This window comes from Salvelinus alpinus, chromosome 1, assembly GCF_045679555.1.
Source record: "Salvelinus alpinus chromosome 1, SLU_Salpinus.1, whole genome shotgun sequence".
Lineage (NCBI taxonomy): Eukaryota > Metazoa > Chordata > Actinopteri > Salmoniformes > Salmonidae > Salvelinus > Salvelinus alpinus.
The window spans coordinates 101,023,762-101,047,408 of NC_092086.1; the positions used below are offsets into that span (position 1 = coordinate 101,023,762).

At 42.2% G+C, this 23,647-nt stretch overlaps 1 protein-coding gene across 2 annotated transcripts in view; it reads left to right on the forward strand.

Moving 5' to 3' along the window:
• LOC139552509 (unconventional myosin-Vb-like) overlaps positions 1-14,570 on the forward strand; it is an 83,970-nt gene extending 69,400 nt beyond the window's left edge. Inside the window, exons 30-40 of one of the 2 annotated variants that reach the window (XM_071364351.1) lie at positions 5,403-5,480; positions 6,009-6,207; positions 6,422-6,515; positions 6,717-6,863; positions 7,033-7,184; positions 7,349-7,438; positions 7,705-7,855; positions 8,210-8,498; positions 11,004-11,178; positions 11,358-11,438; positions 11,529-14,570. In XM_071364351.1, coding sequence (XP_071220452.1) covers positions 5,403-5,480; positions 6,009-6,207; positions 6,422-6,515; positions 6,717-6,863; positions 7,033-7,184; positions 7,349-7,438; positions 7,705-7,855; positions 8,210-8,498; positions 11,004-11,178; positions 11,358-11,438; positions 11,529-11,681 — 1,609 coding nt within the window. In that variant the 3' untranslated portion in view covers positions 11,682-14,570. The remainder of the gene's footprint in view (positions 1-5,402; positions 5,481-6,008; positions 6,208-6,421; positions 6,516-6,716; positions 6,864-7,032; positions 7,185-7,348; positions 7,439-7,704; positions 7,856-8,209; positions 8,499-11,003; positions 11,179-11,357; positions 11,439-11,528) is intronic. The other variant, XM_071364433.1, reaches the window with a different exon arrangement.
• Positions 14,571-23,647: the final 9,077 nt, after the last annotated feature.

Consider the following 23,647-nt stretch of genomic DNA (forward strand, 5'->3'; position numbering starts at 1 on the left):
ATTTACAACTGCGACCAGGCCAAGATAAAGCAAAGCAGTTTGACACATACAACAACACAGAGTTACACATGGAATAAACAAACATACAGTCAATAATACAGTAGAAAAGTCTATATACAGTGTGTACAAATGAGGTAAGATAAGGGAGGTAAGGCAATAAATAGGCCATGGTGGCGAAGTAATTACAATATACCAATTAAACACTGGAGTGATAGATGTGCAGAAGATGAATGTTCAAGTAGAGATACTGGGTTGCAAAGGCGCAAGATAAATAAATAAATACAGTATGGGGATGAGGTAGTTGGATGGGATATTTACAGATGGGCTATGTACAGGTGCAGTGATCTGTGAGCTGCTCTGACAGCTGGTGCTTAAAGCTAGTGAGGGAGATGAGTCTCCAGCTTCGGTGATTTTTGCAGTTCGTTCCAGTCATTGGCAGCTGAGAACTGGAAGGAAAGGCGGCCAAAGGAGGAATTGGCTTTGGGGGTGACTAGTGAGATATACCTGCTGGAGCACGTACTACGGTTGGGTGCTGCTATGGTGACCAGTGAGCTGAGATACCGCGGGGCTTTACCTAGCAAAGACTTGTAGATGACCTGGAGCCAGTGGGTTTGGCGACGAGTTTGAAGCGAGGGCCAGCCAACGAGAGCATACATGTCGCAGTGGTGGGTAGTATATGGGGCTTTGGTGACAAAACGGATGGCACTGTGATAGACTGCATCCAATTTGTTGAGTAGTGTTGGAGGCTATTTTGTAAATGACATCGCCGAAGTCGAGGATTGGTAGGATGGTCAGTTTTACGAGGGTATGTTTAGCAGCATGAGTGAAGGATGCTTTGTTTCGAATAAAGGAAGCCAATTCTAGAGTTAATTTTGGATTGGAGATGCTTAATGTGAGTCTGGAAGTAGAGTTTACAGTCTAGCCAGACACCTAGGCATTGTGGTTGCGGCTCTGTGCGTACAGGGACTTGAAAAAGTATTCATCCCCCTTGCCGTTTTTCCTATTTTGTTGCATTACAACCTGTAATTTAAATTGATTCTTATTTGGATTTCATGTAATGTACATAGACAAAGTAGTCCAAATTGATGAAGTGAAATGTAAAAAAAAAAAAAAAGAAAGTGGTATGTTTTCACCCCCTAAATAAGATCTGGTGCAACTAATTACCTTCAGAAGTCACATAATTAGTTGTATTGCACACAGGTGAACTTTATTTAGGTGTCACATGATCTGTCACATGATCTCAGTATATACAGTGGGGAGAAGAAGTATTTGAAACACTGCCGATTTTGCAGGTTTTCCTACTTACAAAGCATGTAGAGGTCTGTAATTTTTATCATAGGTACACTTCAACTGTGAGAGACGGAATCTAAAACAAAAATCCTGAAAATCACATTGTATGATTTTTAAGTAATTAATTTGCATTTTATTGCATGACATAAGTATTTGATCACCTACCAACCAGTAAGAATTCCGGCTCTCACAGACCTGTTAGTTTTTCTTTAAGAAGCCCTCCTGTTCTCCACTCATTACCTGTATTAACTGCACCTGTTTGAACTCGTTACCTGTATAAAAGACACCTGTCCACACACTCAATCAAACGGACTCCAACCTCTCCACAATGGCCAAGACCAGAGAGCTGTGTAAGGACATCAGGGGTAAAATTGTAGACCTGCACAAGGCTGGGATGGGCTACAGGACAATAGGCAAGCAGCTTGGTGAGAAGGCAACAACTGTTGGCGCAATTATTAGAAAATGGAAGAAGTTCAAGATGATGGTCAATCACCCTCGGTCTGGGGCTCCATGCAAGATCTCACCTCGTGGGGCATCAATGATCATGACGCAGGTGAGGGATCAGCCCAGAACTACACGGCAGGACCTGGTCAATGACCTGAAGAGAGCTGGGACCACAGTCTCAAAGAAAACCATTAGTAACACACTACGCCGTCATGGATTAAAATCCTGCAGCGCACGCAAGGTCCCCCTGCTCAAGCCAGCACATGTCCAGGCCCGTCTGAAGTTTGCCAATGACCATCTGGATGATCCAGAGGAGGAATGGGAGAAGGTCATGTGGTCTGATGAGACAAAAATAGAGCTTTTTGGTCTTAAACTCCACTCGCCTTGTTTGGAGGAAGAAGAAGGATGAGTACAACCCCAAGAACACCATCCCAACCGTGAAGCATGGAGGTGGAAACGACTGCACCGTATTGAGGGAAGGATGGATGGGGCCATGTATCGCGAGATCTTGGCCAACAACCTCCTTCCCTCAGTAAGAGCATTGAAGATGGGTCGTGGCTGGGTCTTCCAGCATGACAACGACCCGAAACACACAGCCAGGGCAACTAAGGAGTGGCTCCGTAAGAAGCATCTCAAGGTCATGGAGTGGCCTAGCCAGTCTCCAGACCTGAACCCAATAGAAAATCTTTGGAGGGAGCTGAAAGTCCGTATTGCCCAGCGACAGCCCCGAAACCTGAAGGATCTGGAGAAGGTCTGTATGGAGGAGTGGGCCAAAATCCCTGCTGCAGTGTGTGCAAACACACTGCAAAGAACTACAGGAAACGTATGATCTCTGTCATTGCAAACAAAGGTTTCTGTACCAAATATTAAGTTCTGCTTTTCTGATGTATCAAATACTTATGTCATGCAATAAAATGCAAATTAATTACTTAAAAATCATACAATGTGATCTTCTGGATTTTTGTTTTAGATTCCGTCTCTCACAGTTGAAGTGTACCTATGATAAAAATTACAGACCTCTACATGCTTTGTAAGTAGGAAAACCTGCAAAATCGGCAGTGTATCAAATACTTCTTCTCCCAACTGTATACACCTGTTCTGAAAGGTCCCAGTGTCTGCAACACCATTAAGCAAGTGGCACCACCAAGCAAGCGGCACCATGAAGACCAAGGAGCTTTCCAAACAGGTCAGGGACAAAGCTGTGGAGAAGTACAGATCAGGGTTGTGTTATAAAAAAATATCCGAAACTTGGAACATCCCACAGAGCACCACTGAAATCCATTATTTAAAAAATTGAAAGAATATGTCACCTCAACAAACCTGCCAAGAGAGGGCCGCCCACCAAAACTCACGGACCAGGCAAGGAGGGCATTAATCAGAGAGGCAACAAAGAGACCAAAGATAACCCTGAGGTAGCTACAAAGCTCCACAGCGGAGATTGGAGTATCTGTCCATAGGACCACTTTAAGCTGTGCACTCCACAGAGCTGGGCTTTACGGAAGATTGTCCAGAAAAAAATAAGTAAACACGTTTGGTGTTCACCAAAAGGCATGTGGGAGACTCCCCAAACATATGGAATAAGGTACTCTGATCAGATGAGACTAAAATGTAGTTTTTTGGCCATCAAGGAAAACGTTATGTCTGGCGCAAACCCAATACCTCCCATCACCCCAAGAACACCATCCCCACAGTGAAGCATGGTGGTGGCAGCATCATGCTGTGGAGATGTTTTTCAGCGGCAGGGACTGGGAAACTGGTCAGAATTAAAGAAATGTTAGATGGCGCTAAATACAGGGAAATACTTGAGGGAAACCTGTTTCAGTCTTCCAGAGATTTGAGACTGGGACTGAGGTTCACCTTCCAGCAGGACAATTACCCTAAGCATACTGCTAAAGCAACACTAGAGTGGTTTAAAGGGAAACATTTAAATGTCTTGGAATGGCCTAGTCAAAGCCCAGACCTCAATCCAATTGAGAATCTGTGGTATGACTTAAAGATTGCTGTACACCAGCGGAACCCATCCAACTTGAAGGAGCTGGAGCAGTTTTGCCTTGAAAAATGGGCAAAAATCCCAGTGGCTAGATGTGCCAAGCTTATAGAGACAAACCCCAAGAGACTTGCAGCTGTAATTGCTGCAAAAGGTGGCTCTACAACGTATTGACTATGTGACGGTGAATAGTTATGCACGCTCAAGTTTTCAGTTTTTTGTCTTATTTCTTGTTTGTTTCACAAGAAAAAATATTTAGCGTCGTCAGTGGTAGGCATGTTGTGTAAATCAAATGATACAAACCCCCCCAAAAAACATTTGAATTCTAGGTTGTAAGGCAACAAAATAGGAAAAATGCCATGGGGGGTGAATACTTTCGCAAGCCACTGTACATTAAAAATACAATCCGAGATAGACAGAAGACACACACAGACAATATAAAGTGCAGTTCATGAGCAATTAACAATCATCAGTATATACACTATACACAATATAACATTCTGTCAACTGCAATGTTAGTTGTAGGCCAGTCCGCTGGTCCTACTGGTGGTTTTAGACGTTCAGGAACCTTACTGCCCCTGGGACAAAGAATCGTTTGACTCTATTCCTCTAGTGACCCGTAACATTTCCCCGTGTGGAGGAACTCAAACTCCTGCTAAAGGGGATGTTTGGGGTGCGTCAGTACCTGACAGACAGACAGACAAACCAAAAAGCTATTGCAGTGCAGCTTTTCCCAAATGAACATTTTAACTAGGCTAGACCCGAGAGACAGTTCAGAATTGTCACATAGTCGGTTGGCATTTTCCTCTCAGAGTAACATCAGGTCATCTTTCTGATCAAAACTGTACCCATCATTCTGATGTTCTGGTGACATACTGATGGCAAACTGCACACTGCTTTTGATTCCACCCCATTGTTGTTGACACAGTGTTATTGTTCCGGATCTCTCTACATTCATGACCCCCCCCCCCCCCCCCGGTTTTAGATGGTTCTCAGATTACCAGGGAGGGAAGACATTTGTGTTGCTCATGATGAACCCCTCGAAGCACACAGATTCATCTCGACCCAGAGCAATCTTCCATTCCCTCGTCATCTATTCCTGTCCTTTTTATATTTATCTTTCATTCTGCGTCCTGGCCCGGCTGGAGGAATCTAGCCTAGACACCAGGGATATTTAGCACCTCTGTTGTATCTGGAGAGCAGAACCTTTTAACCTGTAGGGAAGTGTTAGACATCATCGTTATGGCAACATGAACCAGCAGATAGATGGCAGTAATGAGAGGCAGGTGGCCATATAATGACACCCTCTCACCCTGCAGAAATGGTCTGGTTTTAAAAGGGTGAACATCCCTGTGGGTGTAGGTGCATATAGAAGCTTTTGCTTGGAGAGAGGTCCTTCACTGTGCTTTAGAGGAGATGATAGTCTGTGTCTGTCTGTCTCTGTCTGTCTGTACCTGTTCGTGTGTGTGTGAGGGCTTTTTGCTTTGTCAGTTATAAGATTTTAACTGCAAAATCTCTGCTTCCTCTTGAGGTTTCTGCTCTAACTCTCTGTGGTGCTAACTCCTCTTGCTCTGTTCTGTTTTCATCTGTCCATTTTTTTTTCTCTTTCTTCCTTCCTTTCTCTGTCTCTGTCTGTCTCTGTCTGTCTGTCTGTCTCTCTCTCCTGCCTTGCCGGCGGTAGCAAAGCTTCAGACTGGGGTTATTTGAATGAAGATGGCGAGCTGGGCCTGGCATACCAGGGTCTAAAACAAGTGGCCAGGTTGTCGTCTTCTGCTTTCCTTCTCTACTTACTGCGTTCCTGCTTACTGCCTTCTCTACTTACTGCGTTCCTGCTTACTGCCTTCTCTACTTACTGCCTTCCTGCTTACTGCCTTCTCTACTTACTGCCTTCCTGCTTACTGCCTTCTCTACTTACTGCCTTCCTGCTTACTGCCTTCTCTACTTACTGCCTTCCTGCTTACTGCCTTCTCTACTCACTGCCTTCCTGCTTAATCTCCTACCCTCTTCCTATGTCTGTGGTAAAATAGAACATTTAATGGGACAAAAAGAATCTCAAACTGTGGCGGTTATGATGTTTATGACATATGAAACCATATTTAATACAGTAAGTCTCCACACTATGGTACAGGAATTCTACAAGGTAGAAGTTTGTGACGGTTTGGTCAGCTTTAGGCTTATTGTAACCACCCCCTCTCTCCTTCTTCTTCTCCCTGTCTCCCTGTCTCCCCCTCAACTCCTCTCTCCTTTTTCTTTTTCTCCCTGTCTCCCCTCACCCCCTCTCTCCCAGGCTGCTGGAGGCCCAGCTTCAGTCTCAGGCCAGGAAGCACGAGGATGAGCTGGCAGCGTTCAACACCCAGATTGAGCTGCTGAAGGACGACATAGAGAAGAAACAGGAGATGCTGAACCACACCATGTCTCTGTCCCCTGAGGCCCAGGTGGAGTACAGCGTCCAGCAGGAGATCACCCGCCTCACCAACGACAACCTGGTGAGAACACTGCAACCTCCTACCCCCTACACACTCATCCATGTAGTCTTATTATTCATTATGAGCTAAAAGGCTAAACTAATCTTATATCAGCACTCCTCCTTTGAGACTCTTTGTGAATACGGGCCCAAGGACACCTATTGGAATGGAACAGTCCAGAGCTCTGAAAGTTATAGTGTTGTGTTGACCTTCTTGAATGTTTCTGCTACTACAGGACTTAAAAGAGCTTGTGGAGAAACTGGAGAAGAACGAGAGGAAGCTGAAGAAGCAGCTGAGGATCTACATGAAGAAAGTTCCAGATCTGGAAGGTGAGAGAGCTGGAAGTCCTGATGAATACTATCTGTATTGGTCTCACTAAGCTGTAATAAAGGCCTAATGAATACTGTCTGTATTGGTCTCACTAAGCTGTAATGAAGGCCTAGTGATGGACCTACAGTATGATGGTTAATATGTATATCTATGATGATTATGGCAATATTAGTGACCACTTTGTCTTTTGCCCTTTCCAGTGTCTTTGACTGCATCATCCCAGCCCACCAAGGCCAAGCCACAGCTGACCCGTCAGGTGACTGTCCAGCGCAGAGAGAAGGACTTTGAGGGCATGCTGGAGTACTACAAGGAGGACGAGGCTCTGCTGGTCAAAACACTCATCACTGGTACGACATTGCAACTCAAATCAGCTACGATATGACCGCATCACAAGTACAACACCTGTCCAGTCCAGAACGTAACATTATATTCTCAAATCCACACGATTACTACAATGATCACTGAAATTGTGGATGAACTTGTTTCAGTGTTATTATGTGCTGTTTGGTGTTCCAGACATGAAGCCCCACGCTGTATCAGCAACAGTGCCCTGCCTACCTGCCTACATCCTCTTCATGTGCATCCGCCATGCGGACTACATCAACGATGACCAGAAGGTCCACTCTCTGCTCACCTCCAACATCAACGCCATTAAGAAGGTCCTCAAGGTACAGATACAGAGTTCTACTCACACATATGGATTGAGATTTCATACATATTTTAATGTCTGTTTGCGATGGATCTTTGGAAGTCAGTTGCAAGGAAAGATTGGTCAGAAATAAAGTACAGCGATTCTGGTATTTAACACTTTCATTTTGCAATTCCAATGCAGAAAAACAATAATGACTTTGAGATGACCTCCTTCTGGCTGGCCAACACGAGTCGTCTGCTGCACTGTCTCAAGCAGTACAGTGGAGATGAGGTGAGACTTACTTTGATGTCTCAGAGATCATTCTGCTCATTAAAAACTGTGAAGAGATGCTAGATGTTCAGTACTTGAACTCATTGAAATAAGATGTAGATTTACAGACATTTTATACAATCGGATTACTCTTTGATCTCTCTCCATACACAATGCACTTTAAAGATGTACAGACTTTTGTAAATAGAACATAAATACACTTGTTGTAAACTCTACAAATTGTAACACTCTACAACTGTCATCCCTGTCTTGTTGTGTGTTCCCAGGCGTTTATGACTCAGAACACAGCCAAACAGAATGAACACTGCCTGAAGAACTTTGACCTGGCGGAGTACCGCCAGGTGCTGAGTGATCTCTCCATTCAGATCTACCAGCAGCTCATCAAGGTGGCAGAGCACATGATGCAGCCCATGATCGGTGAGGAGCTGGGGGAGCTAGGGGCCAAGAGCTGTATGGTCCAAAGTTTAGGGACAATGGAATTGGAAAGGGACCAACTTTTTCTTCATTCTGGGTTGATTGTACCGCTGTTTTCACATTGATATAATTACTTACATGATATTTGGCTTTTATACTGTATGTTTATTCCGTTCTATTACTGATCTACGTTTACACAGTTCAGTACTTATAGTTCAGTACTTATAGTTCAGTACTTATAGTTCAGTACTTAGGTTTCCTAAAATTAGATGAATAAACAATCAAACCTATAGAAATGTATTAATTCATTAATGAATACGTCGCATGAACGACTATCTCCTTCCTTCCCCCGGACAGTGTCGGCCATGTTGGAGAGTGAGAGCATCCCCAGCCTGGCGGGAGTAAAGCCCATGGGTTATAGAAACCGCTCCTCCAGTATGGACGGGGAGGGCCCGGGGAGCTACACCCTAGAGGCCCTGATCAAACAGCTGGGCCAGTTCCACAGTGTGATGGGCGAGCACGGCCTGGACCCAGAGATAGCAAGCCAGGTGGTCCGGCAGCTGTTCTACAGCATCAACGCTATCACCCTCAACAACCTGCTGCTCAGGAAAGACGTCTGTTCCTGGAGCACTGGCATGCAGCTCAGGTATGTTTACATACACTGCTCAAAAAAATAAAGGGAACACTTAAACAACACAATGTAACTCCAAGTCAATCACACTTCTGTGAAATCAAACTGTCCACTTAGGAAGCAACACTGATTGACAATAAATTTCACATGCTGTTGTGCAAATGGAATAGACAAAAGGTGGAAATTATAGGCAATTAGCAAGACACCCCCAATAAAGGAGTGATTCTGCAGATGTGACCACAGACCACTTCTCAGTTCCTATGCTTCCTGGCTGATGTTTTGGTCACTTTTGAATGCTGGTGGTGCTCTCACTCTAGTGATAGCATGAGACGGAGTCTACAACCCACACAAGTGGCTCAGGTAGTGCAGCTCATCCAGGATGGCACATCAATGCGAGCTGTGGCAAGAAGGTTTGCTGTGTCTGTCAGCGTAGTGTCCAGAGCATGGAGGCGCTACCAGGAGACAGGCCAGTACATCAGGAGACGTGGAGGAGGCCGTAGGAGGGCAACAACCCAGCAGCAGGAGCGCTACCTCCGCCTTTGTGCAAGGAGGAGCACTGCCAGAGCCCTGCAAAATGACCTCCAGCAGGCCACAAATGTGCATCATATGAAAAACGTCAGAATAATCTACAAGAAACACACATTTCATGTTCCAATTCACAGCATAACATACAAAGGCATTTCATCATTAAGTCCTTTTGGAAACAATGTCTGGAGGGTGAAAATCCAAAAACATTCTCTTTTACTCAGAGTATTATTAATATCACCTCCCCTGTCTGATATCTTAACTTTCTCTATGCCACAAAATCTAAAGGTGGAAATGTCATGCTTCATGTCATTGAAATGTACAGCGACTGGATAATCCCTGTCGTTTCTCCTGATTGAACTTTTATGTTCACTAATTCTCTGTTTGAGAGAGCGGGTGGTTTTACCGACATAACAGAGCCCACATGGACATTTAATAATGTAAATAACATGGGTGGTGGAACACGTAATAATGTCATTTATTTGGAACCTTTTTCCTGTGTGTGGGTGACAGAAATATTGACACTTCATCATATTGTTGCACTGTGCGCATCCTCTGCATTTATAGCTACCATTTGGTAGAGGGCGTAAAAGTGCTTGGCTAATTTTCTTAAGTGGCTGGCAGTTGGCATGAACCAATTTATCGCGTAAATTGCGACCTCTCCTATACACAATACGTGGTGGATATTTAAATTCAGCCGGCAAAGCTGGGTCCGATGATAAAATATGCCAGTGTTTCTTGACCACCTCTCCCACTTTTCGCGAATTCAAAGTATATGTGGTTGTGAACATTACGGAGTGTTCTTTAGCTTTAGCGGGTCTTTTTTGTAGCAGTTCATCTCGTGTTTTTTCCAATGCCAAGTTATGAGCTTCATCCACACATTGTGACGAATAGCCTCTTTTTAGAAACCTCATGCGCATCTCCGCTGCTTTTTCTAGATAATCCTCTGTGGAGTGGCATATACGGCGCAGTCTAAAAAATTGGCTTCTTGGAAGTCCTCTTTTTAATGGCTCAGGGTGGAAGCTGTCACCCTGTAATAGAGTATTTCTGTCCGTTTCTTTTCTATATAGACTTGTAAACAAGGTTCCATTTGATTTCTCAATCCACATATCGAGATAATGAACACGTTTAGTGTCACGTTCAATAGTGAATTTGAGATTGGGGTCAATGTCATTGAGTAGTGCCATAAAATCTGACAGTTCTTCTTCAGTTCCTACCCATATACAAAAAATGTCATCAATATATCGATACCACTTAAGGACTTTGTTCAAAAATGGATTCTCGTTTTCATTATTAACAAAACGTTCTTCAAAAAGACCCATATAGAGGTTGGCATAGCTCGGAGCAAATGTAGAGCCCATCGATGTTCCATTCGTTTGGAGATAGTATTCATCATCAAACCTGAAATAGTTGTACGTCAAAACATATTCAGCCAACTCTAGAATGAAGTTTGTTGGTGGATATTCATTAGTATCTCTGTCTCCCAAATAGTGTGCTAGTGCTGCCAGCCCCCCCACATGGGGAATGCTGGTATAAAGACTCTCGACATCTAATGTGACCAAAATACAGTCTTCTTTTAAACCCGTTATTGGTGAGATCTTGTTTATGAAGTCTATAGAGTCCTTTACATATGATGGCAATGATTGCACATGAGATTTAATAAAAGAGTCTACAAAGTATCAAGAGCAGTGTGCGGTTTCCTTTTCCTTCATGCGGCGCATGTGACAAATACAATTAGATTTGATTTGAACAGTGGACTATCTCTGGGTCTAGGCCGTGCTCGCCCATCACACTATATATAATTTTTGGGTGGAGTTTCCCTTTAACGGTACATACTGTATTGCTGAGAGGACAGGAGCACTCAGTACTGTTACAGAGAGGGAGAAGAACTGTAGCTCATTACTGTAGCTCATTACAGTAGCATAATGGGTTTGATGAAGGCTATTCACTTAAGAGGTGGCTCTATACTAAGTGTGTTTCACTGTGATTGGTCAGGTACAACATCAGTCAGATGGAGGAGTGGCTGAGAGGGAAGAACCTTCACCAGAGCGGGGCGGTGGTTAACATAGGGCCCGTTATCCAGGCCGCCCAGCTGCTGCAGGTCAAGAAGAAGACGTCCCAGGATGCCGAGGCCATCTGCTCCCTGTGCACCTCTCTCACCATGCAGCAGGTACACTTAAACACCTGTTACACAAACCTGTTACAAATCTGTTGCACATCCAGCACACAGAGCTCCACTCTCATCATCACATCACCAATCCTACTGCATCCGGCACACAGAGCTCTACTAACAACTCTATCTCAAAGTTCACAGGAAGAGTATTAACCAGTGTCTTATTTATCGCACAGATCGTAAAAATTCTCAACCTCTACACCCCGCTCAACGAGTTTGAGGAAAGAGTCACTGTGTCCTTTATCCGAAACATCCAGGTAACAATACTTAATCTATTTAATCAATTTTTATATTTTTTCTTTTATATATATTTTTGAACCAAATGTTGTCTATCTTGTTGTCCTCAGAATCGTCTGCAGGATAGGAACGATGTCCCAATGCTCCTGGTGGACACCAAGCACACCTTCCCTGTCCTGTTCCCCTACACCCCTTCCGCCCTCAGCCTGGAGACCCTGCACATCCCTGCCAACCTAAGCCTAGACTTCCTCACTCGAGTCTGAGGCTTCAGCAAGGCCTACCACAGGCCTGGTTCTTAGCAAAGAAGAGCAGAGCCCAAAAGAGCTCCCTCTAACCTGGGTAACTTACTTCTAGCTGTTGATCTCAACAGCAGAGGGCGACAAGACTCCAGGACTCACTGGAAGACAAAGAACCTTCCAACTGACCAATAATGGAGTCTGTCAAGTCTCTGTCTGTGTAAATCCAGCAGAATGTGGTATTAAGTCATCCTTTATACCTGTCCACAACTGCAGCCTCCCTTGGTGTCTTCTACAGCTGACTATTGAGATGCTGTGCTTCAATGATTAACCATCAGTTCTGTCCCATGCAGTAATTTATTTTATTCATTTTAAGAAGTCTTTATGGTAAGCACACTGTAATTAATTCCTCTCACAGATTAATTGAATCTGTGTAAATGTGTGCACTCACACTTCCATTGACAAAGCATTCATTTCCAGTTAGCCACTCTGCCTAGCATCCAAGGTGTCTTGTTCTACTGTGTCACTGTCGGTCTTCCTCATGATGAGTTAATTCTCTATGTCTCAGCCTACTCCTCTCTAGGAGCAGACAGGAGCAGCACTGCATTGCAGTGGCTCTGTTGGGGACTCCCACTGCACACAGCCCTGTAGCTCTGCTTCTCTCTATCTTTCCTACGCCTTGAGGAATCCTCAGTCTTCTGAGGCTCAAGTTTTATTTGGTATCTTACATAGAAGAAACTATTGTCTTTAGATAAGAGCACACAGTTTCCTGCAAGGTCCAGGAAGTCTGAAGCTCTCAACAGAGAGATGTGTTGTTGTTTTTACTCTGAATTCAATTTATCTGACTCTGCTATCTCATTGAAATGTTCGGTATCGTCTCAGAATAAAGAGAAACAAAGCCAAGCTTTATGTAAGTGAGGATTAAGTAAGTCCGATAGATGCATGTGTTGGTGAACTTGAGTAGAGAGGGCAGGAGAAAGTGCATTTTAAAATGGAACTAGAGAGGTGTAATACATGAGATATTGAGTGTCCTGTGCGGAGTAAGATAACAGCAATTCTAGCAGGACAGTCTTAGCCTGGTTCCAGATCTGTTTGTGCTGTCTTGCCAACTCCTGCATGGCATGACGATGACTGGCAGGTGTTGGTAAGACGGCACCAACAGATCTGTGGCCATGCCAGGACAGTCTGCTGCAGGACAGAGTGATTCAATGGAAGTGAGAGACTGTTTATTAGTAAGTGAGACCAGAGAAAATGAGAAGTACCACCAGACAGGTAGAGGAAGAGCCACACAGCTATCAAAGACTACTGATGAGAGGACTAAGGAAACTTGACAGTACATTTTGATCCTAAGTAATCGAGAGCGACATTTGTCTGATTTCTCAAAGGATGTCTTCTTTGTTGCCGTTTCCTTGGACTGCCGTTACAGTTGTGATGCGGAGAGTATGTGGAAGGTCGAGGTAACTTCATTATGATACTCCGATACCCTCAGTCTTCACTTGAGATAAAGTGCCCTCAGCTCCATGAAACTGAAGTAAATAATAAAAGATCATGTCTGCAACTCCACTGTGTTTCTGCTTTGTTCTGCCAATCCTATTGGTTAGAAAACACTAATACTGGTGTTGTTCCTCTGTGGAGTTGTAAGCACCTTTTCAAATCCCAGAACCATTAGTGAGCAGTTCCCCTAGCCTCCATTCAGAGATATCAGAGCAGCTTTTACTAGAGCAAAGCCGGTGTGTGGAAGGTCTCTAGCTACTAACAATGCCAGTAATGTGTACAGGAGCATCCCTGATTCACCTCGTGTTTTGTTTGGAATATGTTAATGTGGCTTGTTTCTTTTTGAATACAGTGGAGTTTTTTATGGTAAAGGGGGACAGAGTTGTTCTAACGCTACTACTCGCCCATTTTGAGTGTCATTCCTTTTCCTCTGTATGTTTCGCACAGTGTGTTTTTATAACAGTCCTCTGTGGATTGTGGGACATTATAGTAGAGTTCCAATAACACCCTCTCTGCTGCTCTCTGTCAGTTATAAAGCATTTGGTATTGCTTATGTTAAGACTGGAAGAGTGATGCCGAAACGTTGGTGGTTTACCCAATACATTACTGGGAGCTTGTATATAGTCTGTGACTCTTTATTTTTATAGCCTACAGTTTACTCGCCGTTAGTCAGCACCTCCTACACAACATTTTTCTGAGTGTGCGCCAACTCATGCTTTTTTATACGACGTTTCACTGCATTCCTCACTATATGTCAAAATTCACGATCATATACCCATTATATCATGAGGCTATACACAGAATAATATATTTCACAGGGGCCACACCCCCAGAGAGGCCTTTAGTCTATGGGCCCTGTGTGCCATAAAAGTTTGATAAATGTATACATTGTTTGTGTTTTCTATGTCATAAGTTTCATTGCTGAAATTGAACAGGAGTAAAGGAACTGGTGTGTGATTTAGAGTGTGGATGCAAGCGTTCATACATTGATATGTTGTCCTTAGTTTTGAAGCTCTTTCTAAAGCAGAGGTCTCACTTGCCCTAAAGTTTATTGATGATGTGTTTTATTGAAGTGTGTTGCATGTATGCAGAATAGTACATGTTGCACAATATCAATTTGGTGACATGGTGAATGATGTATTTATGTACTTAAATTAATAGATGTTAGATGAAGCATTGAAAACTCCCAATGATCTGGTTTTGTGGATGAGTAAATGATAAGTACATTCATATGCCAGTGGTTTTATGGTCGGGGGAGGTACAGTTTTTCTCTTATATCTCTATAATTAGGAAACTTATTTAGTCAGTGGGTGAAAATAATATACAATGTATTGACTCGGTTTGAACAAAATGTAACCTCACAATCTTTCTTTGAAAAAAATTGTATTACAAAAGGCCAAATAAAAAATAGAAAATGTTGAATACATGTTTTGTGTTGTGAATTATGCACTGAAAATACTTTGGGGGTTTTGATAGAATACCAAAAACCAACTTCAGAATTGCATTATAAGCTGTGTGGAGTTCCCCTGGGGAAGTTTTAAACTACTCAGAAGGACAGCTCACTCTGTCCTAAAGACCTGTCAGTATACTTTAACAGCACTGTATAGGCACGGCAGCATGGTGCATCTGCGTTGGTGTTGTGTGAGATCTCACTCTACTCTTAGCTAATAGCACAACTACAGATGGGGAAGATGAACCACAACATGACCCTGTCTCTACCTCCTTCCATGTATTACCCTCATCTCTCCATACCAACCACAGCCTTGCAACCACCTGGCATCTGTGGGTATTGGTAGAATGTTTGTCTCCCCCCCTTCCCTGTTTTTGTCTCTCCTCCTCTCTCACACACACACACACACACACACACACACACACACACACACACACACACACACACACACACACACACACACACACACACACACACACACACACACACACACACACACACACACACACACACACACACACACACACACACACACACACGGTGTGTGGAAGGCTTTGTGAATGTGGCTCTTGGTTGTTTCCCATGGTAGCAGTCTGTTGGTTGTTTCCCATGGTAACATACTGTTGGTTGTGTCTCTACTGTACCTGAGCAGCTGCACCTGAATGGCTGTCTCTCTATCTCAGGTGTCCGAGGTTACCCTTCAGTATCTCAGGTGGTTGGTAACTCTGTTCTCAGAACAAGCTGATCAGTGAGGAAATGATAGGTAGTGTTGCATGACTTTATTTGGTTTTGTTTTTCAATATATTTGTAAGTATTTTCTATGTTTAGTGGATAGATAGAGGTGAGAGGTAGGAGAGAGAATGCTGAAAGAGCAGTGGATCTGATACGAACCCAAGCTGGGAATGGTACATTGTACATGTGCTACAGAGGCAGTGGCTTAGACCGCTAGAACACACCAGACCAAGTTTACATTTTTATTTGACAGTAAGGCTGACACAGACAGGTTGATCTTTATTGACAGAACCACCGACATTATCTCTGTCTACTTTCTGGCACTCATATCACAAATTACAGTTCCACAGATTCCGGGTTTTAGCAGGTTTACATAGATGAAAGTGTCTCAGACGAGCATGTGGTCAAATTGGCCTTTACAAACCACACATGGTTCCTCTTTGACTCTCAGGGGATGACCCAGTATCTCGTTGCTCAGCCTGCACCAGAAACCTCAGAGAACACCACCTCATCTGATAATGATTAGAACAGGGTATAAACATTGTGAGATGACGACATTCACTCTACATTCTGAATGTTGAACATAATTACAGAGTGACGTAAGGAAGGGGATTTCTTGACCAACTGGTCAAAAGATATGCCGGTGATGCAAGATTATGTGCCGTGGAAAGTGTGGAGCTACAGATGTAGGATCTTAATTTGACCACCCTGTTGCAAAATAACTTTCCTGCAATGCAATACATTTAAAACTTGTAGGTTATTTGAGGTGTAGCCTTTTACACTAGTACCCGTATATGGTTGAAAATGGCAGATTTGGGCACTAATAAGCACCTAAGTTGGAGCGTAGTGGCTATACAGTAACCTGCTGTACATGACATCAGAGCTCTGGCTCTGCGCTTCACAGTGCTGCATGGGTTTTGACTGACAGCTGTTCTGAACTTGAGCATCGTGAGCAACAAGAAATTTCCCCCATCCCTCCTGCTAATTGGGCAACTTTTGGAAATCTTTAGTTGTCTGAGAGAGGGAATTTCTGTAAATTAAGAGGAATCTGTATTTTAAAAGATGACACGTTGAGGATTAGAATAAATACCACTTTGATGTCATACAAGCGAGCCAAACACCCGTGAGTCCAAATGTGCACTTCACATTTGCAAATCATAAAACAAATTTCATATACAGTGTCAACATTTATGATCAATATATTTGTTGTACAGTTACAAGATGACATGTCGTCATACCCTAGGTTGTTCTGAACAGAATCAGCCTATGTTTGTTTATTGTTAAGATAATTTGTCGCGGCACACGCACCTGAATGCACTCATCACTCCTTTCTATGGGCATCAACATTACAGTCTGTTTCTCTGAACTGCCCTGTGAAAGCTTAACACTGTAAGATCATATTTTATAACTTAGCTAGCCATGTTGGCAATAGTACAAGCTTTCAAATCATGCCCACCTGAACCCAGATTGTGATTTATAATGGACTGTTTCTGGATTGGGTAAACAACAACAGTAATTGTGTGAAGGTGGGGGGTTGTGTTCCAAATTTAACAAATGTGTGGTTGCGCCTCTATGGCACAGCAAGTAGAGCTCAAAAAAGTACCTTATTGTTGAAGACTTCTTTGAGTCATAAAAGTGCATTGAAATTGTTAAGAAACTGCACACTTTGGAGAGGTATGTGGCCACTTGGAGACACCAGTTAGTCCTCTCACTCAAACCCTTGTCATTTTTTTGTCTTAATTTTCACCTACCCCACATTTTCCAGGAATAGTCTTATCATGTTACTGAACGTATCCAGAGTATTTTCAGATTTCGTTATCAACAAATGTGGTGAAAAGTACAGTAAATGTGCAATGCACATAACATCAACATTGTAGTGTTTGGATTCGGTCTTGTGTCAAACTGTTGTGTATGTGTACTCACTCCCCTTTGGTCTAACCATTTCCTCCTTATCTTTAAACGGTTCCCTTTCTATTGCTACCATGGTTATGCATTTCATATTTCTCCTGAAGAAACATTTCATTTTAGCCCTATCTATATAGACCAATTCCCACAAGCATAAAGGGTTAAAAAGGCTTCTGAAGTTTGTAATCTTCTCTTTGAAATTACAGATATTCCCTTATAAAAAATGTATTAACACTTACAAAAATGTCCATTAATTATAATCCACATAATAATTCACATTTCCTGTTGCTGCAGGTTTATTTTCCATGTGTAGTTTAGCAGAGATGACCTGGGATGTATTGACATTTTTCTAACTATTATTGTGCAACAGATTTTTGAAAGCCATTCAGTTCAATTTTGTAGGCAAAAACACAATAAGTTACCTCTGCAATCAGGTCTACAGTGCCTATAGAAAGTTTACCACCCCCTTGGATTTCTTCACATTTTATTGTGTTTCAAAGTGGAATCAAAATGGATTTAATTGTCTTTTTTTTAGCAATGATCTACACAAAATACTCTGTAATGTCAAAGAGGAAGGAAAATTCAAAAATGTGTAAAAGATTAATACAAAATAATACACTACTATACCTATTCGCCCCCCTGAGTCAATACATGTTAGAAGCACCTTTGGCAGCGATTACAGTCTTTCTGGGTGAGAGGTTTGCACACCTACAGTGGGGGGGAAAAGTATTTAGTCAGCCACCAATTGTGCAAGTTCTCCCACTTAAAAAGATGAGAGAGGCCTGTAATTTTCATCATAGGTACACTTCAACTATGACAGACAAAATTAGGGAAAAAAATCCATAAAATCACATTGTAGGATTTTTTTATGAATTTATTGGAAATTCTGGTGGAAAATAAGTATTTGGTCACCTACAAACAAGCAAGATTTCTGTCTCTCACAGACCTGTAACTTCTTCTTTAAGAGGCTCCTCTGTCCTCCACTCGTTACCTGTATTAATGGCACCTGTTTGAACTTGTTATCAGTATAAAAGACACCTGTCCACAACCTCAAACAGTCACACTCCAAACTCCACTATGGCCAAGACCAAAGAGCTGTCAAAGGACACCAGAAACAAAATTGTAGACCTGCACCAGGCTGGGAAGACTGAATCTGCAATAGGTAAGCAGCTTGGTTTGAAGAAATCAACTGTGGGAGCAATTATTAGGAAATGGAAGACATACAAGACCACTGATAATCTCCCTCGATCTGGGGCTCCACGCAAGATCTCATCCCGTGGGGTCAAAATGATCACAAGAACGGTGAGCAAAAATCCCAGAACCACACGGGGGGACCTAGTGAATGACCTGCAGAGAGCTGGGACCAAAGTAACAAAGCCTACCATCAGTAACACACTACGCCGCCGTCAAATCATGCAGTGCCAGACGTGTCTCCCTGCTTAAGCCAGTACATGTCCAGGCCCGTCTGAAGTTTGATAGAGAGCATTTGGATGATCCAGAAGAAGATTGGGAGAATGTCATATGGTCAGATGAAACCAAAATATAACTTTTTGGTAAAAACTCAACTCGTCGTGTTTGGAGGACAAAGAATGCTGAGTTGCATCCAAAGAACACCATACCTACTGTGAAGCATGGGGGTGGAAACATCATGCTTTGGGGCTGTTTTTCTGCAAAGGGACCAGGACGACTGATCCGTGTAAAGGAAAGAATGAATGGGGCCATGTATCGTGAGATTTTGAGTGAAAACCTCCTTCCATCAGCAAGGGCATTGAAGATGAAACGTGGCTGGGTCTTTCAGCATGACAATGATCCCAAACACACCGCCCGGGCAACGAAGGAGTGGCTTCGTAAGAAGCATTTCAAGGTCCTGGAGTGGCCTAGCCAGTCTCCAGATCTCAACCCCATAGAAAATATTTGGAGGGAGTTGAAAGTCCGTGTTGCCCAGCAACAGCCCCAAAACATCACTGCTCTAGAGGAGATCTGCATGGAGGAATGGGCCAAAATACCAGCAACAGTGTGTGAAAACCTTGTGAAGACTTACAGAAAACGTTTGACCTCTGTCATTGCCAACAAAGGGTATATAACAAAGTATTGAGATAAACTTTTGTTATTGACCAAATACTTATTTTCCACCATAATTTGCAAATAAATTCATTAAAAATCCTACAATGGGATTTTCTGGATTTTTTTTTCTAATTTTGTCTGTCATAGTTGAAGTGTACCTATGATGAAAATTACAGGCCTCTCTCATCTTTTTAAGTGGGAGAACTTGCACAATTGGTGGCTGACTAAATACTTTTTTGCCCCACTGTATATTGTGCAATATTTACCTATTCTTTTCTAAATTCTTCAAGCACTGTCAAGGTGTTAGGGATCATGGGTAGACAGCAATTTTCAAGTCTGACATAGATTTTCAAGCAGATTTCTGTCAAAACTGTAACTTGGCTACTCAGGAACTTTCACTGTCGTCTTGGTAAGCAACACCAGCGTAGATTTGCCTTTGTGTTGTAGATTATTGTCCTGCTGAAAGGTGAATTCCTCTCCCAGTGTCTAGAGTAAAGTAGACTGAAGCATGTTTTCCTCTAGGATTTTGCCTGTGCTTAGCTCCATCCCGTACCTTTTCATCCTGAAAAACTCCCCTGTCTTTGCCGATGTCAAGCATACCCATACCATGATGCAGCCACCATCATGCTTGAAAGTAAGGGGGCAGTTACTCAGTGATATGTTGGATTTGGCCCAAACGTAAGGCTTTGCATTTAGACCAAAACGTTTATCCCTTTGCCATGTATTTTGCAATATTACTGTTGTGCCTTGTTGCATGTATGTTTTGGAATATTTTTATTCTATATATTTGTATTCTTCTTTTTACTCTGTAATTTAGGTCATTATTGTGGAGTCACTACAATGTTGTTGATCCATCCTCAGTTTTCTTCCATCACAACCATTGAACTGTGTGGTTTAATTAACTTGACCATGCTTAAAGATATATTCAATGTCTGATTTGTTATTGTTACCCATCTACCAATCACTGCCCTTCTTTTGGAGGCTTTCGAAAAGCTCCCTGGTCTTTGTAGTTGAATTTGTGCTTGAAATTCAATACTTGACTGAGGGACATTACAGATAGATGTTGTATGTATGGGGGACAGGGGAAGGGGTAGTCATTCAAAAAACATGTCAATCCCTATTATTTCACACAGATTGAGTCCATATAACTTATTATGTGATTTGTTAAGCCAAATGTTGCTTCTGAACTAATTTAGGCTTGCCTAAACAAAGGGGGTGAACACCATAACTATATTTTAGTTATTTAATTTTATTAATTTCTAGAACTTTGTAGAATTTATTTTCACATTGTGGAGTATTTTGTGTAGAACAATGACAAAATGTTTCAATTAAATCTATTTCAATCCCACTTTGTAACATAATGTGAAAAATGTTTAAGACTTTCTATAGGCAATTTCTATAGGCACTGTGCCTGTTATAGAATATTGCAAAACTGATGATGTTGAGTGCAACCTTGGTTAGATAAACAAGCAAAAGGAAGCAGGAAGCTCACAGAGTTGCTGTGCAGCGGAGAGATTAATGTGGCTGCCGAGACATAGTTTCAAAGAGTTGCTTATTTTGGTGTGGCTTCACTGGAAATGAGCCCTTCAATAGTAGTAAGAGATCACCGTGTGGCTTCATAGTTGGGATAGGGGATATATCTGAAGGATGAGGTCAGAGTTGGCATAAGCAGCACTTACTCTACCAATCTGTTTACATAGCTGATGGAGATGTGTTTTTATGGTTTTTGATTAATGATGTCATTTTGTTGTTGTGTTTGAGGTTTTTGCTGTTGTTTTTCACTTCATCAATACAGTTTTACCCTTTTCACCAGAACACAGGAACCATGCATCATCCTTAAGCACTTTGCTAAATAGTCATTACACACAGTCAAAGGATGAGGATCTAGACCACAATGAGAGAGTGCAAAACAGACTAGAGAACAGACTCCCAGGGCTGTGTGAAGTGCTGCAGAGCAGAGAGGAGGCATGAGGTAAAAAACCACAGCAGATGATGTTTGTGAGATGAGTGCAGAGATAAGGCCACCAATGTGTGGTTTCATAGGGGGAGGCGGGGCAGGCTGCTTGGTTCCTTCAGAACTCTGGAGAGAGAGGTGTGTGCCAACCAGGCTTTACGGAGCATTCCAGAGAATGGTGTGCAGCTAGGCAAGTGTTGACTAACCTTTCACCCTTCTCATAACCATCTCCCCTCACTCAGGTATCAGTGTAGTGGATAGGGGTATACTACAGAGCAGGATCAATTAGTTATAGCCAGCTTATTTTGAAAACAGCCAGAAACAATTGCTTTTGGTTGTTTAGTAAATTAGACAATGCCCATATAAAGAATGTATTTTTTAAGATGAAAAAAAAGTGATTTCAGAACATTTAGGCAAGTTAGCTCCTTGAACCTGCTTTGTAGTATACCTCTTAGTAATCTCTCATTGACAGACCAAATTAGGTGATATTTTAATTCTGAGTTAACCCCTCAGAGGTGGCCCCTCAACATAAACAGTGCAAGAGCCAGTGAGTGTAGAGAGGAATAGGATTCTTTCCCTTCGCCCACAGGTTTTTCTCATCTTTCTTCTACACCAAACCCAGCATCACAACCACAGCAGCCACCCACAGATGCATTCGAGAGCTCACACCAACATCTACCCTCCGCCCACGAGCACCCGCAGTTACCCACACCTCCACACACACACACACTCGTCCCTCACCTTCCCTCCAATCCTCCTTCACAATATGAAAGATCTAGGGTATTTTACTCTCTCTACTGTTAATGTATTTATTTAAAAAAATTCTCTACTGTTAAATCATTATAAACACGTTAGTCAAAATATTTATTTTCATCAGTGCAGTTTGGTAATACTGTACATTAAAGTTTTAAAGTTGAAAGTTTGATGTTAGACAAGAAGCCATTTGAGTGTTGCTTACATCACCTACTTTTTGTATGTCAGGAAAATGTGAGGCATTTTAATGAATACATTTCTACATTGTCCTTAAACACCACTGTGTACACAGTGAAGCCAACAGACCATAGGTCTTACCAGCTTGTGCTGGACTCTCTTAGCTGGGATCTTCTAAGAACTTGCAATGGGTCAGATGCATAAATAGTGAATAAGAACTAAAAGGGGCATTACAAACCATATTTAAACTGAATTGAAAGCCAGAAAACTAACACAAATGAAGAGTTTATTTACAAAGCGCTATATCCACTAATGTTTAGCATTTGTGTTTTTTCATCAGAAATAATTGCTTATGGGTACTTTTGTGTGTGTACTGTTTTCAGATGTTTAATTAATAGATTTTTTAAAATCCATTGTTTAGCTGGAATGGAATGTTCGTATCCTGTATATTTGACAGTGATATGTAGTTGTCTCACCTAGTTGTCTTAAAATGAATGCACTTACTGTAAGTCACTCTGGATAAGAGCATCCACTAAATGACTGACAAAAAAATATTGACGACACAAATGTAGCATTTGTACATTTCTTTATTATAAATGTAGTTATTTGTTACATTTGACTGTGTAAAACCTAGCAGTACTACTTATTTCTCTGAGAGTGAGGCACATATATTGCATTTAGCAAAAAAACATGATTATTTGTCTCTCTGAAATGAAACCATCAAGGGATTTTAAACAAATACATGTCTGTCATTGAACAACCCCATGCCATGATTAGATAGTGAAAAATCACACCGATCTCTATAATACGTTTTTTAAACAATAAAAGCTAATTTACCAACATTTCAGAAAATTGATATATAAACTCAGCAAAAAAAGAAACTGACCTTTTTCAGGACCCTGTCTTTCAAAGATAATTCGTAAAAATCCAAATAACTTCACAGATCTTAATTGTAAAGGGTTTAAACACTGTTTTCCATGCTTGTTCAATGAACCATAAACAATTAATGAACATGCACTTGTGGAACGATCGTTAAGACACGAACAGCTTACAGACGGTAGGCAATTAAGGTCACAGTTATGAAAACTTAGGACACTAAAGAGGCCTTTCTACTGACTCTGAAAAACACCAAAAGAAAGATGCCATGAGGACTGCAGATGTGGCCAGGGCAATAAATTGCCATGTCCGTACTGTGAGACGCCTAAGACAGCGCTACAGGGAGACAGGACAGACAGCTGATCATCCTCGCAGTGGCAGACCACGTGTAACAACACCTGCACAGGATCGGTACATCCGAACATCACACCTGCGGGACAGGTACAGGATGGCAACAACAACTGCCCGAGTTACACCAGGAATACACAATCCCTCCATCAGTGCTCAGACTGTCCTCAAAAGGCTGAGAGGGGCTGGACTGAGGGCTTGTAGGCCTGTTGTAAGGCAGGTCCTCACCAGACATCACCG